The following is a 27,042-nucleotide window of genomic DNA, read 5'->3' on the forward strand; positions in this document are numbered from 1 at the left end:
CCTTTCTTGGCTTTTCTGTCCAGTTAGTAGTTCCTTTTCTTTCCTATTGTTACCAATAGTTATCAATTCCACGCATGTGGTATGTATTCTATCCACCTGTCTCTATACAGGGGAAGATTTGAACACCTATTTATGTATATAGATACAGGGGGTGAGGTGTGTGGTAAAAATACTTTAATAACCTGAGTTTAGGTTGGCCATATTGCTTAATGGGAAAACTGTGTTTGATAATTGTTGTGGAAAACTACATTCTTATTGTGCAGAATGAAAGGGTTCTGAAGAGTCTGTTGCTGTCGAAATCATCAATAATCCACTATTGTGGTAATTTCAGTTGCTGATATTTTCTCCTCTATGGACAGCATTCCCCCCCCCCCCCCCCCCCCGAAAATAAGCATAGAAGGGGGAAATTTCAAGATTTCCATGTGGACTACCTCCTGGAAATGATCTAGTGTTTGTCCAGAAAAGAGGAAGGGTAACAGCATGAATGAGGGGGGCCCGGACTCCTAATCACATGGAACCTGATGATCGGCAAGAAATTGAAGGCCTGACATCTGCAATTTCTGGGACAGTTGCAACATGTTTGTCACTCTGAAACATTCTCCTCATTCAGTGGTCTTGAAACTATGGGTCACGACCCACTACTGGGATCATAGAATGTCAGGCACTGGGTCTCCTTGCTGCAGGGAGATCAGGTGACCAGTAGATGTGCTAAGGCAGGCTACCTGCCTACACTGACACTGCAGACTGCACTAGGCCACAGAAGCAGCCAGAAACAGGCCTGGCTCTGGGGGAGGGGAGAAAGAGAGCGCACACAGCTTCATTCACTGCCCCTGCCCTGAGCAGTAGCTCCGCAATGCTACTGGCTGTGAACCTGCTACTGGCTGCTTCTGGGGCACAGCATGGTCAGCGATGCCAGGAGAGACAAGAAGCCTGCCTTAGCACCCCCGCTGCTCAAGGTAAGCCCCTCCTGCCCCAGCACTGACATGCCCCGAAAGCCAGAGCCCTGTCCTAACTCCAAAGCTCTCATCCTCAGCCCCACCTTGAAGCCCACACTAGTCAAATTATTTTGGATCGCAGGCATCAACAATTTTCTTCAACTGGGTCATGAGAAGAAGAGCTTGAAAACCACTGTCCTAGTTCTCAGGCATCACAGTCAGCTTCCCGCTTAGTCTCTGATCAGTGCATGTGACACATAAGCATGTATGAAGTAGAAGAAACTACAAATTGGAAGATCTCTGCGGCAAATTATGCTAACTTGTGAGTAAAGCCTACCAACTAGCACTACTGCTGAGTGGTTCAAAACTTACCCCACCACAATCCCAGTTCCCCAGAGGGCTCTGAGCACATGATGTTTGCACACAAGCAGTCTCTGCCTGTGCAATGCTCTGTTGCTCAGCTCTCCTTTCTAACAGTGAGGGATCAGTTGAGTGCACTTACCTTGCTCTTTCTCTCCTCTGCAGCACAAGATAAAGAGATACAGGTTTTAATGTAGCTTCATTGCTGTCATTAGCATAATGCGTGCAGCATAAACATCAGGCATTGTTAAGCAGAGACAACAATGCTAATTCAGAAAGCAAGCAAGTTAGACTTCCATGCTAATAAGATTGAAAATACAGAAGCTACAGATAGTGCTATAAAAGCACTGTTTTATTGTAGATAACATAACATGCACTCTGCCTGATGTATGGATTATATGGGCAATGCATATGTGTATGTATAATTAAACTAAAATGTATAAAATGTCACTTTAATGCAGACTTTCAACAGATATATTTCTCACAAAGACCAATGTATTGTTGTAAATACTGTGATTTACTTTTCAGTGGACATTGTAAATGGGTTTTTTGTTGTTGGTTGTTGCCTCAGAACAGCTACTGCTTTTTCTCTATGTACACATCACTACATCATTCTTGTCTTTCAGCTGCTCCACGGGCTTCATTTTTACTTCAGGAACTAATAAACATTCCAGTCTTAGTTTTTTAACCTTTCATGAACTCACTCTTGCTGACCTCTAACAGAGTTTCTGTTTCTGCTTTCATTCCTCCTCTCTCCTCTCGTGTGTCACTTTCAGCCATCTCACCAGAGTTACTAAACAAAGCCACCTCCTTTGCAGCTTCCCCTAAATGAAACAGCTTTTCTGTATCAGATCTGTCCATTTCTTTTCAAATCTCAGTTGAAAGCATTTCCTTCCACTCTGCCAATTCTTGCAGTTTCATTTTCCTGGTGCTTTTATCTAACACTGTAATTTTATATGTATAAATACATACATGCATATATTTCCTATAAATAAATACATAACGGAACCCACAAAGTATTTTAGAATGCAGTTTTTAGGAAAGGTGCTGTGCAAGACAAAGTTATATTGTGCTGCCTTGCAAAATGGCTGTCGTTGTATGGATCGGTCATACTCAGTCCTGAAGAGTGGGGTTGCCAGGTGTCCTCTTTTGACTGGAATGTTTGATTGAAAAGGGAACCTGGTGGTGCCATAAAAGTCCAGTTGGTGGGGCTGCCATGCTCCCTACCTGACTCCATGTGACTTTCGGAAATGGTGACATGTCCCTGCAGATCCAAGCCAAAAAGGCATCCAGGGGGCTCCGTGTACTGCCTCCCCTCTCCAAGTGCCATCTCTGCAGCTCCCATTGGCACCGCATCCAATGAGACTGTGGGAGTGGTGCCTACATGCATGAAGAGACAGCATGCACCGAGTAGCACTACCTGCTTACACCTAAGCAGCCAAGGGATGTCACTGCTTCCGGGGCATCTCTAGTCTCCCTCTAGTCAGCTCCCCAGGTCCCAGGTTCAAATCCACCTTGGTGGTGGTTACACATGCAGAGTCAGAATAGGAATAGGAAGAGGAGATGTTGAGCCCTAAGACCCCCCAGGGAAGGCATTGCTTCCCCTTGCTCAGGTCTTTAGGCTTTTTTGCTGGTGGCCATCTTGTTTTCTTGGTCAAGCCAGAAGGGAGCTTCCCTGCTGGACCCAGTTGCTGAGTGTGTCATAGGGTTGCCAGGTGTCCGGTATTTTTGCCTCCTGGCAGGGGAAAAAAACAGAAAATACTGGACATTTACCAAACAGGAGGCGAAAATACCGGACTGTCCAGGTCAATATCAAACACCTGGCAACCCTAAGCCTGCTCCTGCAGCCCAAACTCCGCATTCCTAGACCCACCCCAGAGTCTGTACCCCCAGCTGGAGCCCCCGACCCTCCCACATCCCACCTCCTTGCCTCCCCCCGATAACTATTAGCATGTGAATGCAGGTGGAAGAGAGTGAATGATGGGGGTGGGAATGGAGTGAGTGGAATGGCAGGGCCTCAGAAAAAGGGCAGGACAGAGTCTGGGCCTGAGAGATCGGGCAGAGCAAGGGTATTTGGTTTTGTGTGATTAGAAAGCAAGCAACCCTACAAGCAGGAGAACCACTTTATCATCAGATCAAGTTACAGACAGAGGCTCAGACATTGCACTGTGATAGTCTCATTAAAGCATGACATTGGCATGCATTAATGCAGTGTCACAATGCAAATATCAGAGCACATCAGTATGTGATGATCAATATGAGATTATTTTGTTGGCTCCCTGACTTCATTCAACAAAAAATCTGCTGCTAGGTTGCTGAAGAGGAAAATTATGTTTCTTATTTCTCTCCTCTCCTCCTTCTCCACAGATGCTTACTAGAAAGTTGTTTCTCTTTCTTCTTTCCTTTAAGGCTACTTGAAGGGCATGGCTAGTGATCCTACCAAACCCGTCCTGTTTGCTTACTGTCCCACAAATTGACTCACACCAAGAAGCATGGGACACACTCTTGTGAATAGTTCTTTGCTGGCTCTGTCTGAGATGAAGTATAGTGTAAAGAACACATGACAAAATCCTTGCCTACATCCAATCGGCATGTAGCACTTCCAAAGTGCATACATTGCTAGACTATGAGTGTGTCTTAGTTTTGATTTATCCTGGGTCTGCATTCCTAGTTTGATATTGTCCTTATGTGTTTTAATATGATGGTCTGTAATAATGCCTGTTATCTTTGTTTAGGTTATACTGTCTATAGAAGAAGGTTACAGGCTTCCAGCTCCCATGGGCTGCCCAGCTTCTCTCCACCAACTTATGCTTCACTGCTGGCAAAAAGAGAGAAACCACCGGCCGAAGTTTACAGACATCGTCAGCTTTCTAGACAAATTGATCCGCAATCCCAGCTCCCTTCATACCCTAGTGGAGGATGTACTAGTGTAAGACTTGCTTTAGTGCTCTTTCCTCATACAGTCATGACTGCCACAATGGATTTTGTAGGGAAGGGATATCCTGACACATCTCCGAGCTCAGTTAGCTTTTAAGTGTTGGGTGTTTAAAATCATGCTGAGCCTCTTCTAAAGTGGATTTTATTATCAAATGAAACTGGTGATATTGCAAACAAAAAGATTTTTTCCCCAAGCACATTCATAGCCGGTTTTCTTTTTTGGTCCAGTATTTTCATCTATCTCTTTTGTTTTTTCTCTGTCAGTCTTTGATCTCCATGAGTCTCTGTTTTTCCACCTTTTGTTTGGTGTTTGTCCTATACTATTGTTTTCTAAATTCCCTCTATAATTTTCTTCTCTCTTCATTGCTCTATCTCTTCATTTGAAATAGCAGACCGTGCATGAACAGTTGGTAAATTGCCTTATAGTATTTTCCTTCTGAATCTATTTATACTCCTGTAAAGGTTCTATCGGGGCGTCCACTGGCACCCCGTACTCTCTGCCTGAGTCTTGTGCTTCTCCCACCCAGAGGTTCACCGTCTGGTGACCCCAGTCAACTATCTTCTTGGCCCAGGGGGCCCCTTTAACACCAGGGATCTCCGGGCTTCCTGTAGCAGGGAGAGGGGGGTCCGGGCCCGCCCCCTCTCACGGACCCCAGCCCAGGGCCCTAAGGACTCGGTACGCTTACGGCATCCGGTCCGGCTGGCGGGGCGTCTGCCGTAACGCGCCAGCCCTCAGGCTCCCTTCGCCTGCCCTGGGCTGCTTCCTCTCCCTGTTGCACTGTCTTGCCAATGTGGGGGCTTACCTCCGCAGTTTGGGTCCACCTCCTCCTCGGGCAGCCGTGTCCGGCCTTTTAAATCCCCGCGCCACTTGTGGCCGGGGGGTGGAGGGGCTCCGCCCCCTGTACGTGGGTCTACTTCTGGCGGGGCAGCGCACCCGCCATCTGGTGCCGCCCCCCGCGTGACGTCAGGCGTGGTCTCGGCGGGTGCAGGCACGTTGCCACTTCCGCAGCCTGGGAACACCCGACACACCGCTGCTCGCCCCCCGCTAGGGCCGCCCCGATTGTCCCTGGCGCCTCCGGCTCCTGCACGCACGCCGCCGCTCGTAGTGCGGCTGGTGCCGGGGCTTCTCGCTCCGACCCCTGGGTCGCCGCGAAGGCAACTTCCAGGGGGATCAGACTGCAGGGCGCCTCTGCCCCGTCACAACTCCGTACTTGCTAAGTCATGCTCCCCATAGTGGCAGAGGGATATTAATGCAACAAATCTATGGCATTCCCATTCCACAACTATACAAAGCTTCCTCCCTATTCCCAAGTAATATTATGCTCATGAAGAAAGCAGATGGTAAGTGTAGAGCTGTTGAAGAAATGGCTGGCCACTTTATAATCGTGGTGAGCCAAAGTCATTCTAGGTGTAAACTGAAATCAGTGAATTTATATCATGGATGAATTTGGCCCCACTCTTATTCATTAAGGGCAAAATTCACTCTAGTGTGAAAGGCCCTCTGAACCTCTTAATACTTCAGAACCTTACTGCAGGTTTTGGATAGGGTGACTCAGTGCTCCAGCCCAGGTTGAGGTTGAGAGGAAAGGCTGTTAGGTGAACCCAGACTAGCTTTAGAGCTGTGGCACATGCATCCTTCATCTCCTCGTGAATTCTCTGAGCAGGGGCGGATGAGAGTTTTGCATGGCCAAGGGCAACACAATTTCGTGGGGCCCCCCCTTTGGAGAAAAAATAGAAAAAGAGTGTCAAATGCACAAATTGAAGGCTATTTTCATATTAAATGTGAATTGAGTAAATTTGATAGAAACTTAATTTAGTTGGATAATTTTTATTTTAATTATATTGTAAGTCATTCTTAAACAAAATTCTGCATTAATAATTAAAAATTTTCATTTATATCTAAGTCTATTATAGCTGTCTTGCTCTTCTGGCAGCACATTCTTCAATTATGTCATTAAAGTCCATTTCTTTACACAGGTCGTTTTCAATCGATATAATCGAAAGTCCTACAAAACGTTCCTGGCTCATAGTAGATCCTAAGTAATTCTTTATTAGTTTCAATTTTTCCATAGTACCTTTTAAACTGAGATTACATTCTTCAAGTTTTTTTTTTTTTAATTTCTGGCTTCCCGACAAATATTTTCTACCTGCGTTTCTCACTCTGCTAGTCATTTTATAATTCAGGGTTGTCGGTGAATTTACACTTACAAAATTGTTATTTATCTCTAAAAAATGGAGTGAGTAACATGGCGCATGCGCCACAGCCACAGCTGACAGATAGTAGCGCGTGCGCAAATCAGTTTCAATCCATTGCCTGTTGCGTATTTACATTACTTCATTACACGTGTTTCACATATCAATATTAAATGTTCGTTATTAAAAAAACTAGCCAATAGCCAGTCATAAGACAGGATTTTCGGGTCTCTCCTCCACTTCTCTTTCTGTCTCTCTCTCCTCCTCCTCCTCCTCCTCTGTCCCACCCCCTGGCCGTGTACGTCTCTCCCCCTCCCCCCCAGTTCTCCTCTGCCTCCTGCCTCTCTCTCCGTCTCTCTCTTTCTCTTCTCCCCTTCCTGCCTCTCACTCTCTCTTTTTCTTCTCCTCCCCCTCCTGCCTCTCACTTGCAGAGCCCAAACAGCCATTTGCGCTGCTTGCTCCCGCGTGGCAGCCCGGATGAGTGGCACAGAACTCAGCCGAGCGCCATGGTAGGAGGCGAAGGGGGGTGGGGCGGTGACGTACACGGCCAGGGGGTGGGACCTGGAGCCTCTGTCATGCTCTTCGCCTCCTGCCATGGCACTCGGCTGAGTTCTGAGCCGCTCAGCCGGGCCACCCGGTGGGAGCAAGCTGCACAAGCAGCCATTTGGGCCCCGCACTGCACCCTCATGCTGCACGGGGAGCGCGGGGCCCAAACGGCCGCTTGCACCACTGCTTGCTCCCGCGCGGCAGCTCAGCATGGGGCCTATTGAAGCACGGGGCCCAGGGCAGCCGCCCCACTTGCCCTGCTCTATATCCGCCGCTGTCTATGAGAGTACATAGGGTGGAGCTGCTAAGCCATACCCAGTTCCTTCTCTTTCCCAGACTTGTGTGATAGTTGGAGCTAGTTTGTTTCCCCACATTAGTCATCAGTGCAGTCTTGCTAAGGATAGGTTTTACCTGTAAGTTGCCCCATTGAAATCAGAATATATTTTTATTTTAAACCATCATTTTAGAAAATATATTTTCAAAGTGGTGTGCGGGGGTTAATTACAAAACCCTGATTCTTCAAAGTGTTATAAAGACATTTCCGCTATTCAACTTGAAATCTAGTAAGATGGTTTATTAGGTGATGAGCTTGTTAGTAAATAAACCACCTTGTTAGTCTTTAAAGTGCTACAAAGTCCTGTTTTTTGTTTCAGTTAGACTAGACTAACACGGCTACATCTCTATTACTTGAAATCTAGGTTTCTTTTCAAATAGTTTCATGTGTTGCACTTGTCCCTCTGCTGATTCTTGAGGTTTTACTATATTTTTTTCATATTTTATAAAATTGTTGTACACACACCCACACACGTGTGCTTTGTGAAAGAACCATATAGGCTGGTGAAATAACAGACAAAATCATTTACAAAGTGATTGTACACAATGTGCTGCCAAACGCATAAAATCAGTCAGAGCTGGGAGCACTCCCCACTGCATGGGACAAAGTCAAAGGAAATAACAGGGATAAAAAACAATAGAGAATGTTGTTTTCTCTAATCTTCTAATTTTACTTTCAACAGTAGTAGGTTAAAACAAATTGAGACAGAAGTGTGATTGAATTAGCTGTATCCTTTTATTTTTGTTGATTACCATACATAAAATCCCATGAAAATCAAAGTATAAAATGTAATTCTTATTTGCTCCTTAGATTTGTATTGCTGCGGCTGCAACCATTGCCTAATAATGTAGCAATAAACAGCCATTCCCTTTTTCATCTATTTTCTATTTAGATAAAGGTAAAACTTATTACCCAGCATAGTAGAATCACTTTTTCATTCTAACTGTGCTATTTTCCCATAATAGCCAAGGTTAAATCTGTTTTTATACCCTCTGCTTTGCTTTGCTGGGTTTCAAAATTATGTCATCATCTTCATTCCAAGAATTTAAATTCTTCCTCAAGTACTAATATATATGCATATTCCACAGCTAGGGTGTACAGGGCCAGCATGCAGGCACTGGAGAATTTTCTAGTCAGCAGTATCCACTAGGGTGGCACATGCATCTTGTGCTTCCTCATGCATTCTGTGAGTAAGAGTGGAGCACCAAGGCACACCCAGTTCCTTCTCTACCATGCGTAGTACAGTTTGGAGCAACTTCTTCATATTTTTCACCACTTTGGCTTCTAATTAGTTGGCCTCATTATTTTAGTCAAATAGTTTCAGGTGAATATTGCAGGAAAAGGAACCATTTTCCAACAGTTGTGAGTACAGGTTGGACCTTCCTGGTCCAGCACCCTCGCCACCTAGGCAGTCCCAAACTGGGGAGTTTGCCATACCACGGGAGGTTAGTGCTTCCCTGCTAGCTGCCCTACTCTCTGGCTTCTCTCCCTGGGCTCCCAAGGCTGGGGATCTCACCTTGCAGCCCCACTCGTTGCCCCCAGAGTTCCCCTGCATGCTGCCCAGGTGCTGCCAGCCCCACTCAGATGCCATCATCCCTGCTGCCGATGGGGGTTCCCCGGGACTCTCCAGCCAGTACTCCCCTGATGCCACCTTGCCCCACAGCCGCCAGGATTTTGCTGGGCCTGCCTGGCACCGCTGACCAGTAACAGGGGGTTCCCCAGCAGGCTCCTGCTCCTGGCCTCTGGGGCTCTTGGGTCCAGCAATATCTGTGACCCTGCTGGACTACAGATGTTGCCGGACCATAGAGTCCCAGATTTGGGCGGTTCAGCCTGGAGTACTGGTCACCATAGCCAGCCATGGCTTGAAGAACTACTTGTCATGTGAGGCAGTTATGCTGCCAAAGGACAGGCAAATAAGGTGCCAGTTTCGCCGCTACGAGGGGAAGGCCCTAGAATGCTATGAAATCAGCAGGTCCTTCTCCAAGCAGACCTAGAACTCCAGGGAGACACACCAGAGGGCATTCCTCATGAAGCAGACAATGAGGCCACACTCCAAACCTGCATTCCAGGCATCTAGGCTGGCAGGGGACATAGCTCATTGAAATTGGCTCTAGCATTAACTTTTCTAACAGGTATAGCAATAGTATCAGAAGGATAGCCAAGTTAGTCTGCAACTTAAAAAAAAAATTAAAAAACAATGAGTGGCCCTGTAGCACCTTGGTGACTAACAAAAATATTGATGGTATCATGAGATTTCATGGTCACAACCCACTTCTTCAGATGAGGTATAGCAATAGCTTGAACTTGGAGCATGAGCTTTTGAAGGATTGATGGATATAGCTCTCTCCAGCTCCAACTTAAAAGCCTCATAAATTTCCATGCTGTCAGGCTTTAAGGATGCCTCAAAACTTTGAAAATGTTTTCTGTGCATTGAAACTAGCACCAGCTGAACAGACCCAGTGGACCTGAGGCTTTCCCCAACATTGTTGCCAGGAGTGTTAGCCTCCTCAGGACTGAGGTAGTCAGAACAGTAACCAGCTAGTGTGGTACCTGGTACAAGTTGCCTTTGATCCAGGATATGCTGATACTAGGGCCATGAAGCGATTAAAAAATTTAATCGCAATTAATCATGTGTGCTTTCCCTTCGAAACGCCGCCACGGCATTTCAACGGGACAGCACTGCATGGAGCCCAGGAGCAGCTAGAATCCCCAGCTGACCCTGGACTCCATGGAGCACTGCCCCTTTGAAGCGCCGTGGTGGCACATCAAAGGGGAGTGCTCAGCTGATCCCAGGCTCCGCGTTGCATTGCCCCTTGGAAACACCACCCTGGCACCTCAAAGGGGCAGAACATTAGGAACCTGGGATCAGCTGGAGTCCCCAGCTCACCCCAGGGTCCACTGCCCCTTTGACACACGCAGAGGCGGCATTTCTAAGGGGCGGCTGCTGCACAGCTAATTCCCGTCTCAGCTGTGAGGCTTATTTAGTCTGCAGAAGAGAAGAGTGAGGGGGGATTTGATAGCAGCCTTCAACTTCCTGAAGGGAGGCTCCAAAGAGGATGGAAAAAGGCTGTTCACAGTAGTGACATATGGCAGAACGAGGAGCAATGGTCTCATGTTACAGTGAGGTCTAGGTTGGATATTAGAAAAAACTATTTCACTAGTAGGGTGGAGAAGTACTGGAATGGGTTACCTAGGGAGGTGGTGGAATCTCCATCCCTGGAGGTTTTTAAGTCTCGGCTTGACAAAATCCTGTCTGGGATGATTTAGTTGGGGTTGGTCCTGCTTTGGGCAGGGGCTGGACTTGATGACTTTCTGAGGTCTCTTCCAGCCCTAGGATTCTATGATTCTACTAGAAGGGTGGTTAGGCCCTGGAATGGGTTACTTAGGGAGATGGTAGAATCTCCATCCTTAGAGGTTTTTAAGTCCGGGCTTGACAAAGTTCTTGCTGGGATGATTTAGTTGGGATTGGTCCTGCATTGGGAGGGGACTGGACTCAATGACCTCCTGAGGTTTCTTCCAGCACTAGGATTTTATGATACATGAATGTCCCCTGAGTGACATAAGTTTTGCCATTTTAGGCTGTAGTGTAGACATAGCCCTAGTCTAGTCAAATTCTTAGAAAAAAATATATTTACTGAAATAAACCAGGCTTTATTTTTATATGACTTTACAAGCTTTTATATTTTGTTTCTTTAGAATGCAAGATTCACCTGGTGAAGTTCCTGAATATCCTATGTTTGTTTCAGTCGTTGATTGGTTAGACTCAATAAAAATGGGTCAGTATAAAAATAACTTCATGGCAGCTGGTTTCACAACTTTGGATGTGGTTTCAAGAATGAGTATTGAGTAAGTATGTAAAATATTATCTGTTCAGTGGGTAAACTACAATTGCTCAGATTTAACAGTTACATAAGAGCCTATTTAAGTCCTAAAATGCATGGAACAAAAGTATATTTTTACTTTCCTAGTACAGCTAATAAAAGAAAATTTAGACTATCAATCATAAAATGGCAATGAAAGATGATGCTGTGCTTAAGGGACTCAGAAAATCTAGCTTCAATTCCTGGTTCTGCTGCACACTTTTTGTGTGACCATGTGAAATCAGTGAGACTATTCACGTGCATATGTGGGATGTTGAAAGGGGCCTTGATCTGCTCCCATTGAGCCAACTGTAAAATGTACTTTGCTATAAACAAGATCAGGTCCAGGTTGTGTATGCTAATCGTATGTTTTTTGTGTTATGTGCATTGCCAAGTGCACTGTTGGACTTTGTTCTTGATCCTGCTCCACCAAACTTAATTGAAGTTTTGCATCTGACAAAGTGGGTCTTTGCCCTGAAAGCTTATGCTCCAATAAATCTGTTAGTCTACAAGGTGCCACAGGACTTCTTGTTGTAATTGAAGTTTTGTGATTGATTTCAATGGGAGCAGGCACAGTGAATAATAATGACTGTTGTTGGTGGTGTCTAATTTGATATTTTGCAACACTTTGACTAGTCTAGACTGCAAGTTTCTTTCGGACTAAGCTTTTCCAGAAGATATCTTCTGGAAACATTTTTTTCAAAAGAGAACATCTACACAGCAAAAGCGCAACGAAAAAGTGATTTGCTTTTTCAAAAGATATCATCCACATTGATTGGACGCTGTCTCAGATTTCAGTTGTGATTACTGTGAACAGAGTGGCCACCAGGGCACCTGTGCTTTTTCCTGGAGGCCTCTTCTTTTGAAAAAACACTCTCTTCAGCGTCCATGAATGGCTTTTTCCAAAAAAGCTTTTTCGGAAAAAGACTTCTTCCTCGTAGAAAGAGGTTTACTGATATCAGAAAAATCCCTCCGTTCTTTCGACTTTCTGTCAAAAAAACGCAATAGCAGTGTGAACGTAAATGTAGTTTTTCTGGGGAAATAGCCGTTTTTCTGGAAAACATGGCAGTGTAGACCTCCCTTTGTGGCACATTATGAATGTGAAGGGAGATATATTATACTCAATTTTATAATATTAGTGTGACTGTTGAATCACAAAAATCCCCTTAGGATTGTCTGTGTGATCAAGCCACTGATGCCTGCCTTCCTGCTCTCTGGGGCTCCCAATCACCCCTCTTGTGTTGAGCCAGAAGCTCTGGTTTCCCCCAGCGGAGGCTCAGAGTTAGGGTTACCTCCCCCCTGCAGAGCCACACAGACACTGAATCAGCTCATTTCTGGGAGGATTCAGGCAACAAACTCTCAAAAGGGACCAAAACCCCAAATAAATCTGTCTTGCCCCATGTAAAAGTTTTAGACAGAGAAAGCTCATAAAGATGTTGGCCCCTTTATCAATCAGAGAGAGAGAGATTCACAGTGCTTATTCCCTTCCAGGTAGCAATTATTTACTCTGGTCTTGATAATAACCAAAACTGTTTTATTACATATAAAAAGTAGAATTTAAGTGATTGAAAGTGAAAACAGATAGATCAAAATAAGTTAAGTTAAATACCAGCTAATTCTAATACACTAAGAAACCTATTACATGCAAATTTTTACACTAAACAGTTGTTCTTATTTCACGTAAAATGTTTCAAGTCAGAGTTGATCTTTACTCTGGCCTGCGTCTGCAGCTTTTCAGAGTTCTTTAGAGTTCTTTGTTTTCAGGTTTCTTCATGAGTATTCTCATAGGGTGAGGGAGGCAGTTTCAAAGGCAAGCTGAAGACAAAGACCAGATTGCTTTCCATTTCTTAAATAGAATTTTCCCCAAGGTGGGAACTCTTTGTGCAGTGTCCCCACCCATGTGTAAAAAGACAAGATTCAAGATGGATTCTAGTACATGATGGACTGTCCAGGTGTCTTTCTAGAACCAATCACAGTTTGGACTTGCAGGAAAAATATAGCCATTCACACATCATTGTTTGAATACTGAGCCATTAAGTTAATAAAGTATCCCTAATGGCCCTCAGGAGTATATTTAGATTTAAAACAGATTCATACTTCATATTCCTAACTTCACATACAAGAATAATATATGCACAAAAATAGGATATACAGATTCAGCACACTATAACTTTAAAAATGTTACACATCCTGTTTTGCATAAAGCATCTTTGAGTTATGCATATTTATAAGACAATTTTCATAAAGCGTAGGGGGCCATGACAACTGGTTTTCTGAAAGTTGTATTGTACTTCATATTTTTTTTAATGCTGTTCTTGCCTCTGGAGATTGACACGAGCTACATAAATTACTCTTTTGTCCTAATGTTTAACATTTGGTTTAAACAACTCAGAACTTGTCTACTGTTTGCAGGTTTTTATTGGGTGAAGATTTGTGACCAAATCATAACTAACTTTACTACTCTTTTTAATTATTAGCATCTACCAGCTCTTCCCATTTGTCATTAAAGGATCAAAGACAGTCCTTCTCATCCATACATGGTGCTGAATTCTTGGGAGGTTCTGATGGGCAGTGGGTGAAGGTAGGGCTGGGGGAGGCAAGCCCTTAGTGCCACCCCCAGTCCCACTCCTTCCGACTAGGCCACACACCCATCACGGGGAGATGGGGTGGTACTCGGCCCAAGCCTTCCCAGCCCCAGAGCATGGGGAGGGTGGACAGTATAGGACCCAAGCTTCCCCGGCCCCAGAGCATGCCCTGGGGCCAGGTGCCACCCACCTGTCTCGTGATCTGCCTCCCAGCCCCAGAGCATGGGGAGGAAGGAAAGTGGGCAGGCCCATCCTTCCTGGCTTCGGAGCACAGGGAGAGCAAGTGCTTGGGGGCAACAAAACTCCGCCCCCTGAATGCCTACTACAGGCATTCTGGGGATGGAGAATGGGTGGAGCCAGGCAGGCGGTTTGGGAAGACCGGGCTGCCCCCTGCCTACCATATCGGCTGCCCATGGTGCTTCCTACAGTGAAGTAACAGGATACTTCATGGTGTTTCCTTTGCATCTGCCTATTGTAGAAGTAGACTGGGAGAGAAACATAGGCAGAGCTGTTCATTTTCTACAGTGTAACTCTACAACTGTTGGTCTTCGCCTTTCCTCTTCCTCAAGCAGCAAAAGTGCTGCATCAGCTGCACTAGTAAACGTAAAGTGGTTTTGCTTGTCTCTGCAGCTGGGTGACAAAAATTTCTTCCCTCCTCCTATCCTGTGGAGGTTCCTTTTCTCTTCCTGCTTCTCAGACTTGTGTCTAGGGGCTAGGAGAAGGATTTTTGACCCTTCAAGATACAGCAAAAAAACCCTATACCCTAGCTATGAGATGTGATTTTCTAAATGGTTGCCTATACAAATACAGAATAGGTGGCTGTACCTTTGAATGCCTGCACATTTAGAGCATTTTTGTATATGCTAATCAAGACAGACAAAAATTCTAATCAAGAATTACATTAGTTCTGAGCAATACATGGAAGCAATTAGAATCCTTGACATGCATCCAAGATGAATTTTAACCTTTCTTTATCTTACAGTGACATTAGGAGAATTGGAGTTGTACTCATTGGACATCAGAGACGAATAGTGAGCAGTTTACAGACTTTGCGATTACACATGATGCACATACAGGAGAAAGGATTTCATGTATGAAAGTGCTAGAAGAAACTGTGTTTTGTGCCTCAGCATTTCTAAAATGGAAGATATTCTCATTCCTTCCTTGTGTTTCTCCCAAATTCAAGAACTACAGTCTCCCGTTCAGACTATAAAAACATACTTTTATGTTAATGCTTCCAATGTGGATTTTTAATCACACTGCATAGTTCCTCCTTCAGTTACCTGCCAATAAAATCCCGGCGCACTGCAAGACTGTTGCTACACACTGGTGAATAACTCAGCATGGATGTGTAATTTTGTATAACAGTTTTTGGGAAACTTTCATGGACTTCTTTGAAAGTAATAGCCAATTTGGCCTGGTGTGGCTTCCTTATTGATGTATTTAGAGTTGATGGTAGATCAAAAAGTAATTGACTTTCTTTCATGTTTTGTGATCATGTAGCTTCCAATATCAAATGTGCAATCAGAAAAAAAAAAGTTTGACATAAATATTTATTTTATCTCTTAACTAAATCCAAATGTATGGGTCATATCGTTACCTTACCTTTGTAATAGTTTAAATGCCGGTAAGCTGGTGCTTGAAAATGTTAGAATTCTTTGCAGAAATGACCAGTGATTTCATGTAGTGAATTCTTGTTATGTGTGACTAACTGGGGAGGGAAAGAGAAAGAACTAAACGTTAAAACTTTCTGAGGCCCTGGGTTTAAATTCATTTGTATAAGCATCTGACATTCTTTTATCCTTTATATTTTAGAGTTGGTTGCAAAATTGGTTCATTATTAGAATTTTCCACCATTTTTCATCCTTTTTCAATACTAAAAATCTGCCTCTACCACATGGTGAGTAACCCTTGGAAAGGCTGTTATTGTTACAATTCTTAAGTCACACAGAACATTCAGTTGTCGACTAAACTGCACACTGCAGTGACGTGGACTTATAGAGTTTCTGCTCCAAAACCGCAGGCCTCTACTACTGCAGCTAAAGGAGAATATCCATTACTTTAGTAGTTTTAGGGCTTAGATAAGTTCTGTGGGACGGCCATTAGAAGGATGCTGAGATCCTCATATCTGAGCAGATCTGCCATACCATTCACAAAAGATCAGTGGAACACAAACAAACTAATCAGTACTGTAAGTTATGCTGTGAAAGAGTGTGGCTTAAAATTACTACATTATATGTAGGCAGAGAGAAAGGCATAGGATAACAGTGTAATAATATGTTGCCTTGAGTCTACTTTTATATATTTACTGTTAGAAGTAAAAGCAGACTACAATGAAATGGAGTTCTAGTTATTATTAGCTGGTCTTCGTTTAGTACAAATGTCTAACTGATGTCTAAGATAATTCTCTTTAAAACTAGAACTCTTTAATAGCCATATTTACATGCAAGAAAATGGATGCAAAGGCCTAACACAATATTTGTACCTCTATAAGACATAAAGCTTTCATGCTCTATTCAGATGATTTTCATAGATATGCTAGGCTACATTTTCATAACTTGCATGGGATATGCGCTACTGTGAACCATGAAATGAGCGCATGTCTGCATGCTCTGTCAGCCATGCACAGATTAACATGCATGTCACATGTAAACTGGGTGCAGAGGTTTGTGTTAATTTGTATATCATAGTTTAAATTTATGTAGAACTACTATATACTGGAACATTATTATTTTTCAGTTAAAAATCTCATTTGGGGCAATCAGTAAAATGTATGTGTATTACAAAATGAATTAATCAGACTAAGTAATCATAATGATATTTATTGCTTAATTTGCAGCTTTAAAAACATACTTCTCGACATTGGGAAAGAGCTGCTGTTGTATGGAAGGCAGAGAAGAAAGAGCAGGAGATGATTCAGAAAGGTTTATCTTTCTAACTAGTTTCAAAGAGTAAGACACACTAGGTCTGATTCACTGCTGTTACTTTTCTCTTATGATAGTGTGACTTCACTGATTTTAACAGAATAATAGTGATGAATTTTTTTGTTTTGTTTTTCTAAAGTTCTAATAGGAGAATAGATATCCCAAAGATATAGATTTACCAGTATCCTTTAATGGCAATTTGCTATGTTTAAGAGCTTACACCCCAGTCACACAAACACACACACAAGAGAAACTTTATGCACATGAGAAGCCCCATTGAACTTAGCAGAACCACATGTTTGAGTGTTTCCAGCATCAAGGGCCCTTGATAGAACTAGCTTTAGTTCTTCACTTTGGCTGTGTCTAGACTGGCAAGTTTTTCCGTAAAATCATCTGCTTTTGCAAAAAACTTGCCAGCTGTCTACACTGGCGGCTTGAATTTCCGGAAAAGCACTGACGATCTCATGTAAGATCGTCAGTGCTTTTCAGGAAATACTATGCTGCTCCCGTTCAGGCAAAAGTCTTTTTCCGAAAAACTTTTGCACAAAAGGGCCAGTGTAGACAGCACAGTACTGTTTTCCGCAAAAAAGCCCCGATCGCGAAAATGGCAATTGGGGCTTTTTTGCGGAAAGCCGCGTCTAGATTGGCCACGGACGCTTTTCCGCAAAAAGTGCTTTTGCGGACAAGCATCCTGCCAATCTAGACGTGCTTTTCCGAAAATGCTTTTAACGGAAAAGTTTTCCGTTAAAAGCATTTTCGGAAGATCATGCCAGTTTAGACGTAGCCTGTGAGTCTGTCTCTTTGCCTGTGGAACTCCTTGCCAGAGGAGGCTGTGAAGGCTAGGACTATAACAGAGTTTAAAGAGAAGCTAGATAATTTCATGGAGGTTAGGTCTATAAAAGGCTATTAGCCAGGCGACAGAAATGGTGTCCCTGGCCTCTGTTTGTCAGAGGCTGGAGAAGGATGGCAGGAGACAAATCACTTGATCATTGTCTTCGGTCCATCCTCTTTGGGGCACCTGGTGTTGGCCACTGTCGGCAGACAGGCTACTGGGCTAGCTGGACCTTTGGTCTGACCCAGTATGACCGTTCTTATGTTCTTATGTTCTCTTATACATTTCTTCCCAAATTCCACATTTTTGTTTGAAGAGTTCTCTTATCCAGAAAAAACATACCATTTTTACCATTTGCAAGCCTTTTTTTTAATAAGAACTTTAGAGTCAAATCGAAAAGTTTATTTTCCTTTATTGCTTTGCTTTCCCTGTTGCCTGTCATTGCTTCCATCTCCATCAACGTGTCAGATTGGGAAAAGATCTTTTTAAGTAGCTTTTTAAATATGTAATAAGGAATTGGAGGTAAGAACTTGTTATGGCATGTTCAAAAATTACTCTGAGTTAATCCAAACCATCTGGGTGCATCCATGTGCTTATATGCACATTTGTTCATTTTTGGAAGAATGGGTGCAAAGCAGCATGTTAAATATAAGTTAACCTGGATATGTCTCATGGAAATTTATTTCCAGATTTATCACAGTTTTGAAATTATATTTTAAATAGAACAAATATAATATTAAAACATGTATTAATCAAATATATTTTCATAAAAACAAGAGTTGAAGTAACCATGGAAGGCAAGAAAGAGAATTTTTTTTTTTTTTGGTGAAAACATTTACCTGAGGGGAAAAAACCCTACAGATCATCTCCCAGAGTTTCTGGGTTTCTACAGATGATTTTAGGTTGTGGTGATGGTGCATAACTCTTTCGTAATAGTGATCTTCATCAAACTTGCATTTCCCCAGCTTTAGAAACTGCATTTTTAACTCTTGTTGAACATGATGCCCACTCCATTGTTTCAACATACAAAAGAAATGTTGTGAGGTTTGGGTTTTTTGTAATTTGCTAGTGTTGTCTTTTCAAATGTGTACATTTCTGTGCAGTTACAAATGTATGCACAACATTACCAGCAGCTTCCACTAAAATGGATGGCTGCTTTTCCAGATGAAAATTAGCTGCTGTTAGTTATGCAGTTAATATTAAACTGATTTATTAAGCTATTCTTAAAAATCTAAGCTCTCAATACACACTATTCAGTAGCCAAAACTGTTTTTGAAAATGCACATAATAAAGGGAATGTTAGACAGGCTAGTGCAAACATTTATATTAAAATGTGGGCATAGGAAAATGTACTGACAGTAGTTTATAGGTGAAGTCTTCACATACCTTCGTCTCACTGATTTTATTTTCATTAATCTAGAATGAAATACATTCATCTGCAACTGACCCACCTAGCTTCTTTGCGCCATTTAAGCTTGCAAAATAGGATTCAGATGATACTTGGATAGTATACAGCTCTTGCACTGGCCCTCTGCAAAGGGATGAATTTCATCCCTAGTCTATAGTACTGGCAGTTTACCTGAAATGAGGTAACTACAGAAGCCAGGGTCTATAATATATTCTATCCCTGAGATACTTGCTCACGATAGGTAGCATTATCTTAATTGCGAACATGAGAGGTTATGAGATAAAAGGAAAGGAAATTAGGAGAAATGTGTTTAAATTGGTCCTAATGAATATGTTGCCTTTGTTCTGTTTTTCTTCAACATAAATTATACATGGTTAATTGCGGCTCAAATGTAGGCTTCAGTTGTAAATATTATGTTTATTCTAAGCCACCAAATGGGACTTTATGACAACATATGAAAATAGAAGATTCAAACAAATTCAAAATGCATGAATTATGATCAGATTTTTTGCTTTGGATTACCAACCTTTCGGTTGGTCCTAAACATTGGTAGACATCCGCTCACTGATCCTCACTTAAACATGGCTCACTGAAGTATTTTGTTAATCATTAATTTAGAGTTATCTGTTTCTGTTTCTTTAGATATAATGGACAGAATCATTAGCTGCACCAAGCTTATTGTCAGTGCAATAGGAAACAGGCCCACATGTGGTTCTAAAATAACTTCCAGCCTTCTCCCCTTACCCATCCTGGGGTTAGCTGATAGTGCAACTGGCTCCCAGCAGAAGTTAGAGTAGTTGCAAGTAATTTGTATTGCTTGGAATGGTCCCACATAGAGGCCATACAGGCATCTGGGGATTGCTGTAGCATAGCACACTGGCCAAATGCCCTCATGAATCTAACTCAACTTGGAATACCCTCTGCACTGACTGGGAGAAAGCAGATAGCAACTGAGCTGGCTACACTTGCTTATATTATCAGGGGATTGTCTTCTAACAAAGAAATCCCCAAATCCCCATTTAGTGCACTTTTAAATCCTACTGAAGTGCCCTATAAGAGAAACAAAACACTTGCCCAAAAAACGTATTCTATGCATTTGGAATCCACAAATTTCTTCATCCATCACATATAATATTTTGCAGGTAGTAGTACATGCTGTTCAGACAAAAATATTATGGTGTCATTTAGGTCCTCGTATTACAGACTAAACAGATTACAGTATGGCTATAAAAAAGTGTGTGTGTGTACTGTAATAGAGATTTTTAAAGTGGACTACTGAATTTAATTATACAACTTTTGTGAAATTAATTGGATTTGTGTAGCTAAATCCCCCCAGTCAGCTTTAAAAATTTTAGCCAGTGTGAATTATGTGTGTATAGTTCCTGCCGCCTTATATGAAAATGTACATCCCAAAGCAAATATATTAAGAAGTGCAGAAGAGTGGTTTTGAAACTGCAATCTATGGAGAGATGGCTGGTCATATAATATTGGCCTTTGTCCTAATTCCAGTCACTAAATCACATTAAAAATATTTAACTTTCCCATGTGAATAGTTGCTGTGGGGATGAATGAGAGGGGATGTGTTCTTGAGTCAGTCTCTTGATTAAGATTTGGTCCATATTATAAAATAAAGGCTGAGATCTCCTGTTGTAATACCCCAAAATGCTTATACAGTATCAATTATTCTCTTTTAATTGTCATCTTATAGGATCTCATCCTCCTACTTCCAGATAATTTAAGGGAAAGTCTCAAGGCAGTGATACTTACCAGATATTTTCAACAGGAGGAATTCATATTTAGAAAAGATAATAGACAAAAGCTTATTATGGTAATAACATTTGGTTTTAAAAACCAGTAAACTCTGAGAGATTACAAATCAATTTTCTTATTTTATTATATTAAATAATATGACACCAGTTCACATAAGACTATCTCTGTTTGTTTTTAAGATGTTCTGTAATAATATCTCTTAATTTTCCCTTATTGCAAAAGATTTCTCAACTCTTCCTCTGTTCCACACAGACATCTTCTAATATCCCTGTATAATTTCCTGAGAAACTAAGAAAACTTTATAGTAAAAAAACTCATCCCAAAATCATTTCAACTTCTATACATTTTTTGTTTATTTGAGTAGAGGTCTAATCTGTGTGGCTTTCTTACAAAATCTTCTGATTATATCTTTCTTTTATATGTCAAAGATTTTGGTTGATTCCTGGCTATCTTTATTTAGGAAATGTCATTTGTTTCTGTGACTATTCTCCTTTTAGATGCACAACAGGAAGTTAGCTAATTTTCCAAATTTACTAATAAAAAATTAATGGATACATACCAAGGCCTCTTCATCAGTGATGATTTAGTGGGCCTAGCATATATGAAGCAGGGAGAAAATCAAACCAAAATCCTGGATCCACTCAAACTCCTAAACTTTGGAGAAGTTCAGAACTTTATTTAAATGTAAACCGTATAGTGACTAGGCCCTAGACAACATAGGAAGAAAACTTTATTTAAATGTAAGCCATATACTGTAGTGACTAGACCCTAGACAACCTGAACCCTGGAACCTAACACACTCAAAGTTTGGGAAATGCCAAACTGGAAACCAAGGTTTTTGATGGTGTCTCATTTCTGGTTGTGAATATGAAGATAGTGTGCTTCAAATCAGCCTAAGTGAAGTAATATATTTTCATAATACTATCACACTAAGATAATTTGATTACGTAGTATGCTGGCTATTGAGCACTAACTGCAGGTTCAGTGCTGTAGAATGTACAGTTAAGGAAACGTTTCCATCTACTTGATCTAATGCATCTAAAACACCTCTAGAAAGAATAATGTATTGCAGAGTAGAATCTTGTAATGAGGTAGTTCCTGAGGTAATTGTGTGATGATCTGAAGTTTGTGGGACAGTAGGAAAATGTCAGTGGGGTACAGTCTTGCTCATAACTGAAGTGAATGGAAGTTTTGTCATTAAGTTCCATCAGGGGAGCATGAGGTTCAAAGTATATTATACATATAATGATCAGTCTAAACACCACAAATGGGTATTTTTCCCCTCTATTAATATTGTTCAATTGTTGCTAAAGGCCAGACTTATATTAGTAACCATAACCGTACTCTTTTGCGATGTAAACAGGACTTGTTGTTAATTCTTTGTTGATATATACAAGACATGGGACACTCTCAGTTGGGGCCTTCTCCAAATTCCATTTTAACCAGTGAAAATATGTCAATTGATTGAAATGGGCTCTGGATCAGGCCTTTAGAGGTAGGGGATTGATGTGCAAAAAGGAAAAGATACACTAATTGAAGGTGGAAAGAAGACACTGAGTATAACCAGTTGTGATACTAGTTCAGGAAGTATTAGAACAGGGGTGGGCAAACATGCCTCCATATACTGGATCTGGCCCGCCAAGCGGGTTGATCTGGCCTGTGGACACTCCACCGCTCCCTCACCCCCAGGCCAATCAGTATGCAAAGTAGTCTCTTCCCCTGCCAGGGGCGAGCAGTGCTTAGAGTCAACTGCCAGGGTTGACTCTAAGCACCGTGTGCCCCTTGCAGGGTAGGGGCAGGCAGCGAGAGACTTTTTACACTCTCCATGCCCCCAGACCAATCAGAGGGGCAGTTAACTGAACAGCTGGCATTGACTCTGTGCGTGGCGCCCCCTTGCAGGGTGGGGGCAAGGAGTGAGAGACTTCCTGCGCTCCCTGTGTCCCCAGGCCCTGATTAACCTGGGGCTAGAGGGAACACGCAGTCTCTTTCTGCCACCAGGGGTGCAGGCACCTAGAGGGAACTGCCAGCAGTTCAGAACATCTGGTGGTTCTCTCTGGTGAGGGTGGGAGACAAAGACTTCATGCATACCCCCCCACCCCAGGCCAATCAGGGTTTGTGGGCAGAGAAGCATGGAAATGTCCTGGCCCCGCCCCTTTTGCCTGAGGCCCTGCCCATTCCACTTCAGGGCCACTTCAGAAATTTCTGTAGTGCCCCTCCATCTAGAATTATTGCCTTACCGCTGTGTTAGAAGCTACCTTATGGTTGCTTCCTGTATGACAGAGCTGAGATCTGGAGGGGCAGGCAGGAAGGGAAGGGATGCTCTCTGTACTCCCTTTGTCCTGTTCATGTACCTGAAGTGGTCTACCCTAATTTAGCCCATAATAAATACTGCTTTAAAAAAAACCTTCAAATAATGTACTGCATACAGGAGTACATCTAGAAATTCTGTAACTTTATCTCCTGAGAAATAATATCCACAAGTTAATTTATCCAGTTTAGAAGAAAATCACCTCAAATAAACAGAACCTACCAACCCAATGCAAAAGTTCATACAGTAATTCTTTATCTTGTTTTTTTACCTCCCTAAGGTGATGCATGCCTTGACAATCTATGATCTATTCTTCTTAATATTACTCCTTACTGGCAATTTTTCTCTCTGTAGTAGTTTCTGTTTCCTCTCTGTATGTTACAGATATTTCCAATGATTAAAAAAAACCTTATTGCACTGTGATAGGTTTAAAATCATTTAGCATGGTTTTGATGTCAGTTAAGGAAAAGTGCTGTTACAAATACAGTGAAACCTTTGTTATTTGGCACTTTGTTAACCAGAAAACTTTGTTAATCGGCATTGCTCCCAACCACAGTACTGTCACATCTTCAGGTGCACAGCCTGGCTTGGTTTACCGTGATTGGCTTAACAATTTTTTATTTAAGAAGTACTAATCATCTTTAACTCAAAATAGAAATGTGAGACCAGCTGCCTTACACTACAAAACTACCAATATTAAAAACTTGAGTTTTACTATTATTGTCCATTGGTTTTTCCTAGGGTGATGGGACCCTCAGATCACCGGAATTTTTGGATAACCGGAACGCCCTAATCCCCGAGTGTGCCGGATAACACAGGTTTTACTGTAAAGAGAAAATAAAAATTAGGGTTGTCAATCAATCTCAGTTAACGTATGCAATTAACTTTGAAAAATTAATCGCTATTAATTGCAGTTTTAACTGCATTGTTAAACAACAGAAATACCAATTGAAATGTATTAAATATTTTGGATGTTTTTTCAACATTTTCAAATATATCAATTTCAGTTTCAACACAGAATAAAAACGTACAGTGATCACTTCATATTATTTTATTACAAATATTTACACTGTAGAAATGATAAAAGAAATAGTATTATTCAACTCACCTCAACAAGTATTATAGTGCAGTCTCTTTATTGTGAAAATGCAACTTACAAATATAGATTTTTTTTGTTACATAACTACATTCAACTATAAAAGAATGTAATACCTTAGATCCTACAAGTCTACTCAGTCCTTGTATAGCCAATCTCTAAGGCTATGTCTACACTGCAATGCTATTTCGGATACCGGAGTATCCGAAATAGCTATCCCGTGTCTTCACGGCAAGCCCATTATTTCAGGCTCGCTATTCTGACATCTCTGTAAACCTCATTCTATGAGGAGTAAGGTACGTTTTAGAATAGTGCTTTATTTCGAAATTTGGTGTTGTGCAGACAGGGTCAAATGACGAAATAAGCTATTTCAAATAGCATCAAAATAAGATACGCATAATAAGTAGACGCATAATAAGAGAAAGAAAAGTGTTTACATTTATGGGAGCTAATGCTGCCCCCTTCTTATTCATAATGTAACCTGAAAGTGAGAACAGACATTCACATGGCACTTTTGTAGCTGCATTGCAAGGTATTTACGTGGAAAATATGCTAAACATTCATATGTCTCTTCATGCTTTAGTTACCTTTCCAGATGATGTGCTTCCATGCTGATGATGCTTGTTAAAAAATGCATTAATTAAATTTATGACTGAACTCCTTGGAGGACAACTGTATATTTCCTGCTGTTTTATCCACATTCTGCCATATATTTCATGTAATAGCACTCTCAGATGATGACCCAGCACGTTCATTTTAAAAACACTTTCACTGCAGATTTGACAAAATGCAAAGAAAAGACCAATGTGAAACTTCTAAAAAATAGCTATATTATTCAACTCAAGTCTTAAGAATATTTAAATAGATGGGTTTCTATTATTGCTTAATAATTTTTAATTGTGTGATTAATTGCAATTAATTTTAATAACTTGACAGCCCTCTTTATTGGACTCTTTATTGGACTCCTGAGTCAAACCCATATTTCCTTGTGATCACCTGCTTTTGAAAATTCCTAAGGCAATCATCTATCATCCATTAGTAGAGCCTATGACAGAATGCCTTTTCTGTCCCCACTCCTCAAAAGAGTGAGTCAAACTGGAACCACCAGAACCTTTTCATTTAAAACTACATATTGTTTTAGGGCCTTCTATAATTTACAGCAACGCTTATCATGGAAGCAAAGGACCACTCTCAGACTGTGATGGCACCATTTGTCCCTGGGATAACTCCAATAAAAGTTACTACTGTGAGGATGAATGTGGTCCTCAATTTTTAGCTAAGGCTTCGTTCCTGTTCCAATTGAAGTCAGTGTCAAAACCCCCAACTAGTTTAGTAGTACAGAATACGTCATGGACATTATTACCACTGTGATTGAAAACCTATAAAACCAGCAAACATATGGCCCAATTCTGACAGGTGCTGTGCACCTGTAATTCCTATTGACTTCAATAGGACTGGCAGGCACTCTGCACCTCTTGAAAATCATGTGTGTAGTTTGCGGAAGCACAAAACTACTTTGAAAACATTCCCATGCAGCAGAAAAAAAAAGGTCTTGTGATGTTGAAAATCTGGCTGTGAGACTACATTTACCTATTGGCAATGGAATCTTCTAGTAAAGCAATTTTAATTTGATCAAAGATAGCAATAATTCTACTTTATCTAATTTTATCTTTAAGATTATTTTTAAAAATATGCTATTTCTATTTAGAGAAAATATACAGAAAACATAGTTGTTACCCACAAAATATTAGTTTTAATTTTGACATGGAAGGTAGTGGTCTTTCTATTTATGCTTAGTATGTTTTCTCAGGATAGCCTCTAATTCTGTGTATTGGGATTTAAACATATATGAATTCAAAGGGGTTTTTAATCTTGTCTTTGCTGTGAAATTAGGTTGTACATGATTAAATATGACTGCTCATCATAGTTTGCTATTCTAGCATAGCCATAAAATGTATTGACGTATGTGTATATATAAATATATATTTGATGACAGACATTTTAGGCAATATATAAACAGCTGTGTCAAAACTTAAAAGCTAGAGGACATCTAAAGTTACAGTATAAGCAGACTTGAAAAATATTTTACAATAAACAATGGCCTCTGCACAAATCTTTTATCGATATTCTGAAAACCACCTGTTTATATATACCCCATCTAACACTTGTGTTTTGGCATTGCTTCCTTTCTCCTTAGAGATACATTTGACCATTGAAAACTACCTGTATCTAACTCACCTTTTTTCCCATACAAATGTGGCCCTTGGATGTTGTATCTTTAAGTTGTGCCATTCAATGATTTTGAACACTGAAAAATGTGCCTGTTTCATACTGCAAACAGCAAGTGAGAGCTAACATTTCTGAGACACAGAACATTTCACAGCTGGCATAGTTATCTTCCTCTTGGGACTTCCTCACCTTTCAAAATTACCTTTCTTGGTGTAATATGCCTCCCACATAGTTCCAAATGCATTTTGGTTTTTCTCAAGATATAACAGTGTTGTAGGAATAACTATGAAATAGAAAATTTAAATTAGCTTCTATCCCAACTATGTACTTTACACCAGAAGTAAAGTAGTTCATATTTACTTGAAGGTGGTATTATTATTTTCCGTTTTATTAAATCTACTATTATGGAGATATAATGTTCCATGTAAATTTTCATATGCTGGCATGCCTATAAATTAATTGTGTAATAGACTGCTCAGCTCTCAAAACTGGGGAGTTTTTAAGATGAATTGCATTACATATGCCATCTATTTGCAAAATGAATATGGGGTTTGGCAAAGCTACCTGCTGAGCAACATAATAAGATTTTTGTACAAAGTACAAGTTACTGACTATTATTGTATTTTATTTTTCTATGATTTCCTAAGAGGCATTACCAGGTCTTACAGATGGGGTATGCCTGTTTATTAAGATATTTATTAGCAAATAAAAGTTATAGTACTGGT

At 41.2% G+C, this 27,042-nt stretch overlaps 1 protein-coding gene across 3 annotated transcripts in view; it reads left to right on the forward strand.

The window, feature by feature from the left end:
* EPHA6 (EPH receptor A6) overlaps positions 1–27,042 on the forward strand; it is an 842,774-nt gene extending 815,732 nt beyond the window's left edge. For all 3 annotated transcript variants that reach the window (XM_075908927.1, XM_075908942.1, XM_075908935.1), the window contains 3 exons: positions 4,031–4,224; positions 11,002–11,151; positions 14,733–27,042. In XM_075908927.1, coding sequence (XP_075765042.1) covers positions 4,031–4,224; positions 11,002–11,151; positions 14,733–14,847 — 459 coding nt within the window. In that variant the 3' untranslated portion in view covers positions 14,848–27,042. The remainder of the gene's footprint in view (positions 1–4,030; positions 4,225–11,001; positions 11,152–14,732) is intronic.

The sequence above is a fragment of the Pelodiscus sinensis genome, chromosome 1, assembly GCF_049634645.1.
Source record: "Pelodiscus sinensis isolate JC-2024 chromosome 1, ASM4963464v1, whole genome shotgun sequence".
Lineage (NCBI taxonomy): Eukaryota > Metazoa > Chordata > Testudines > Trionychidae > Pelodiscus > Pelodiscus sinensis.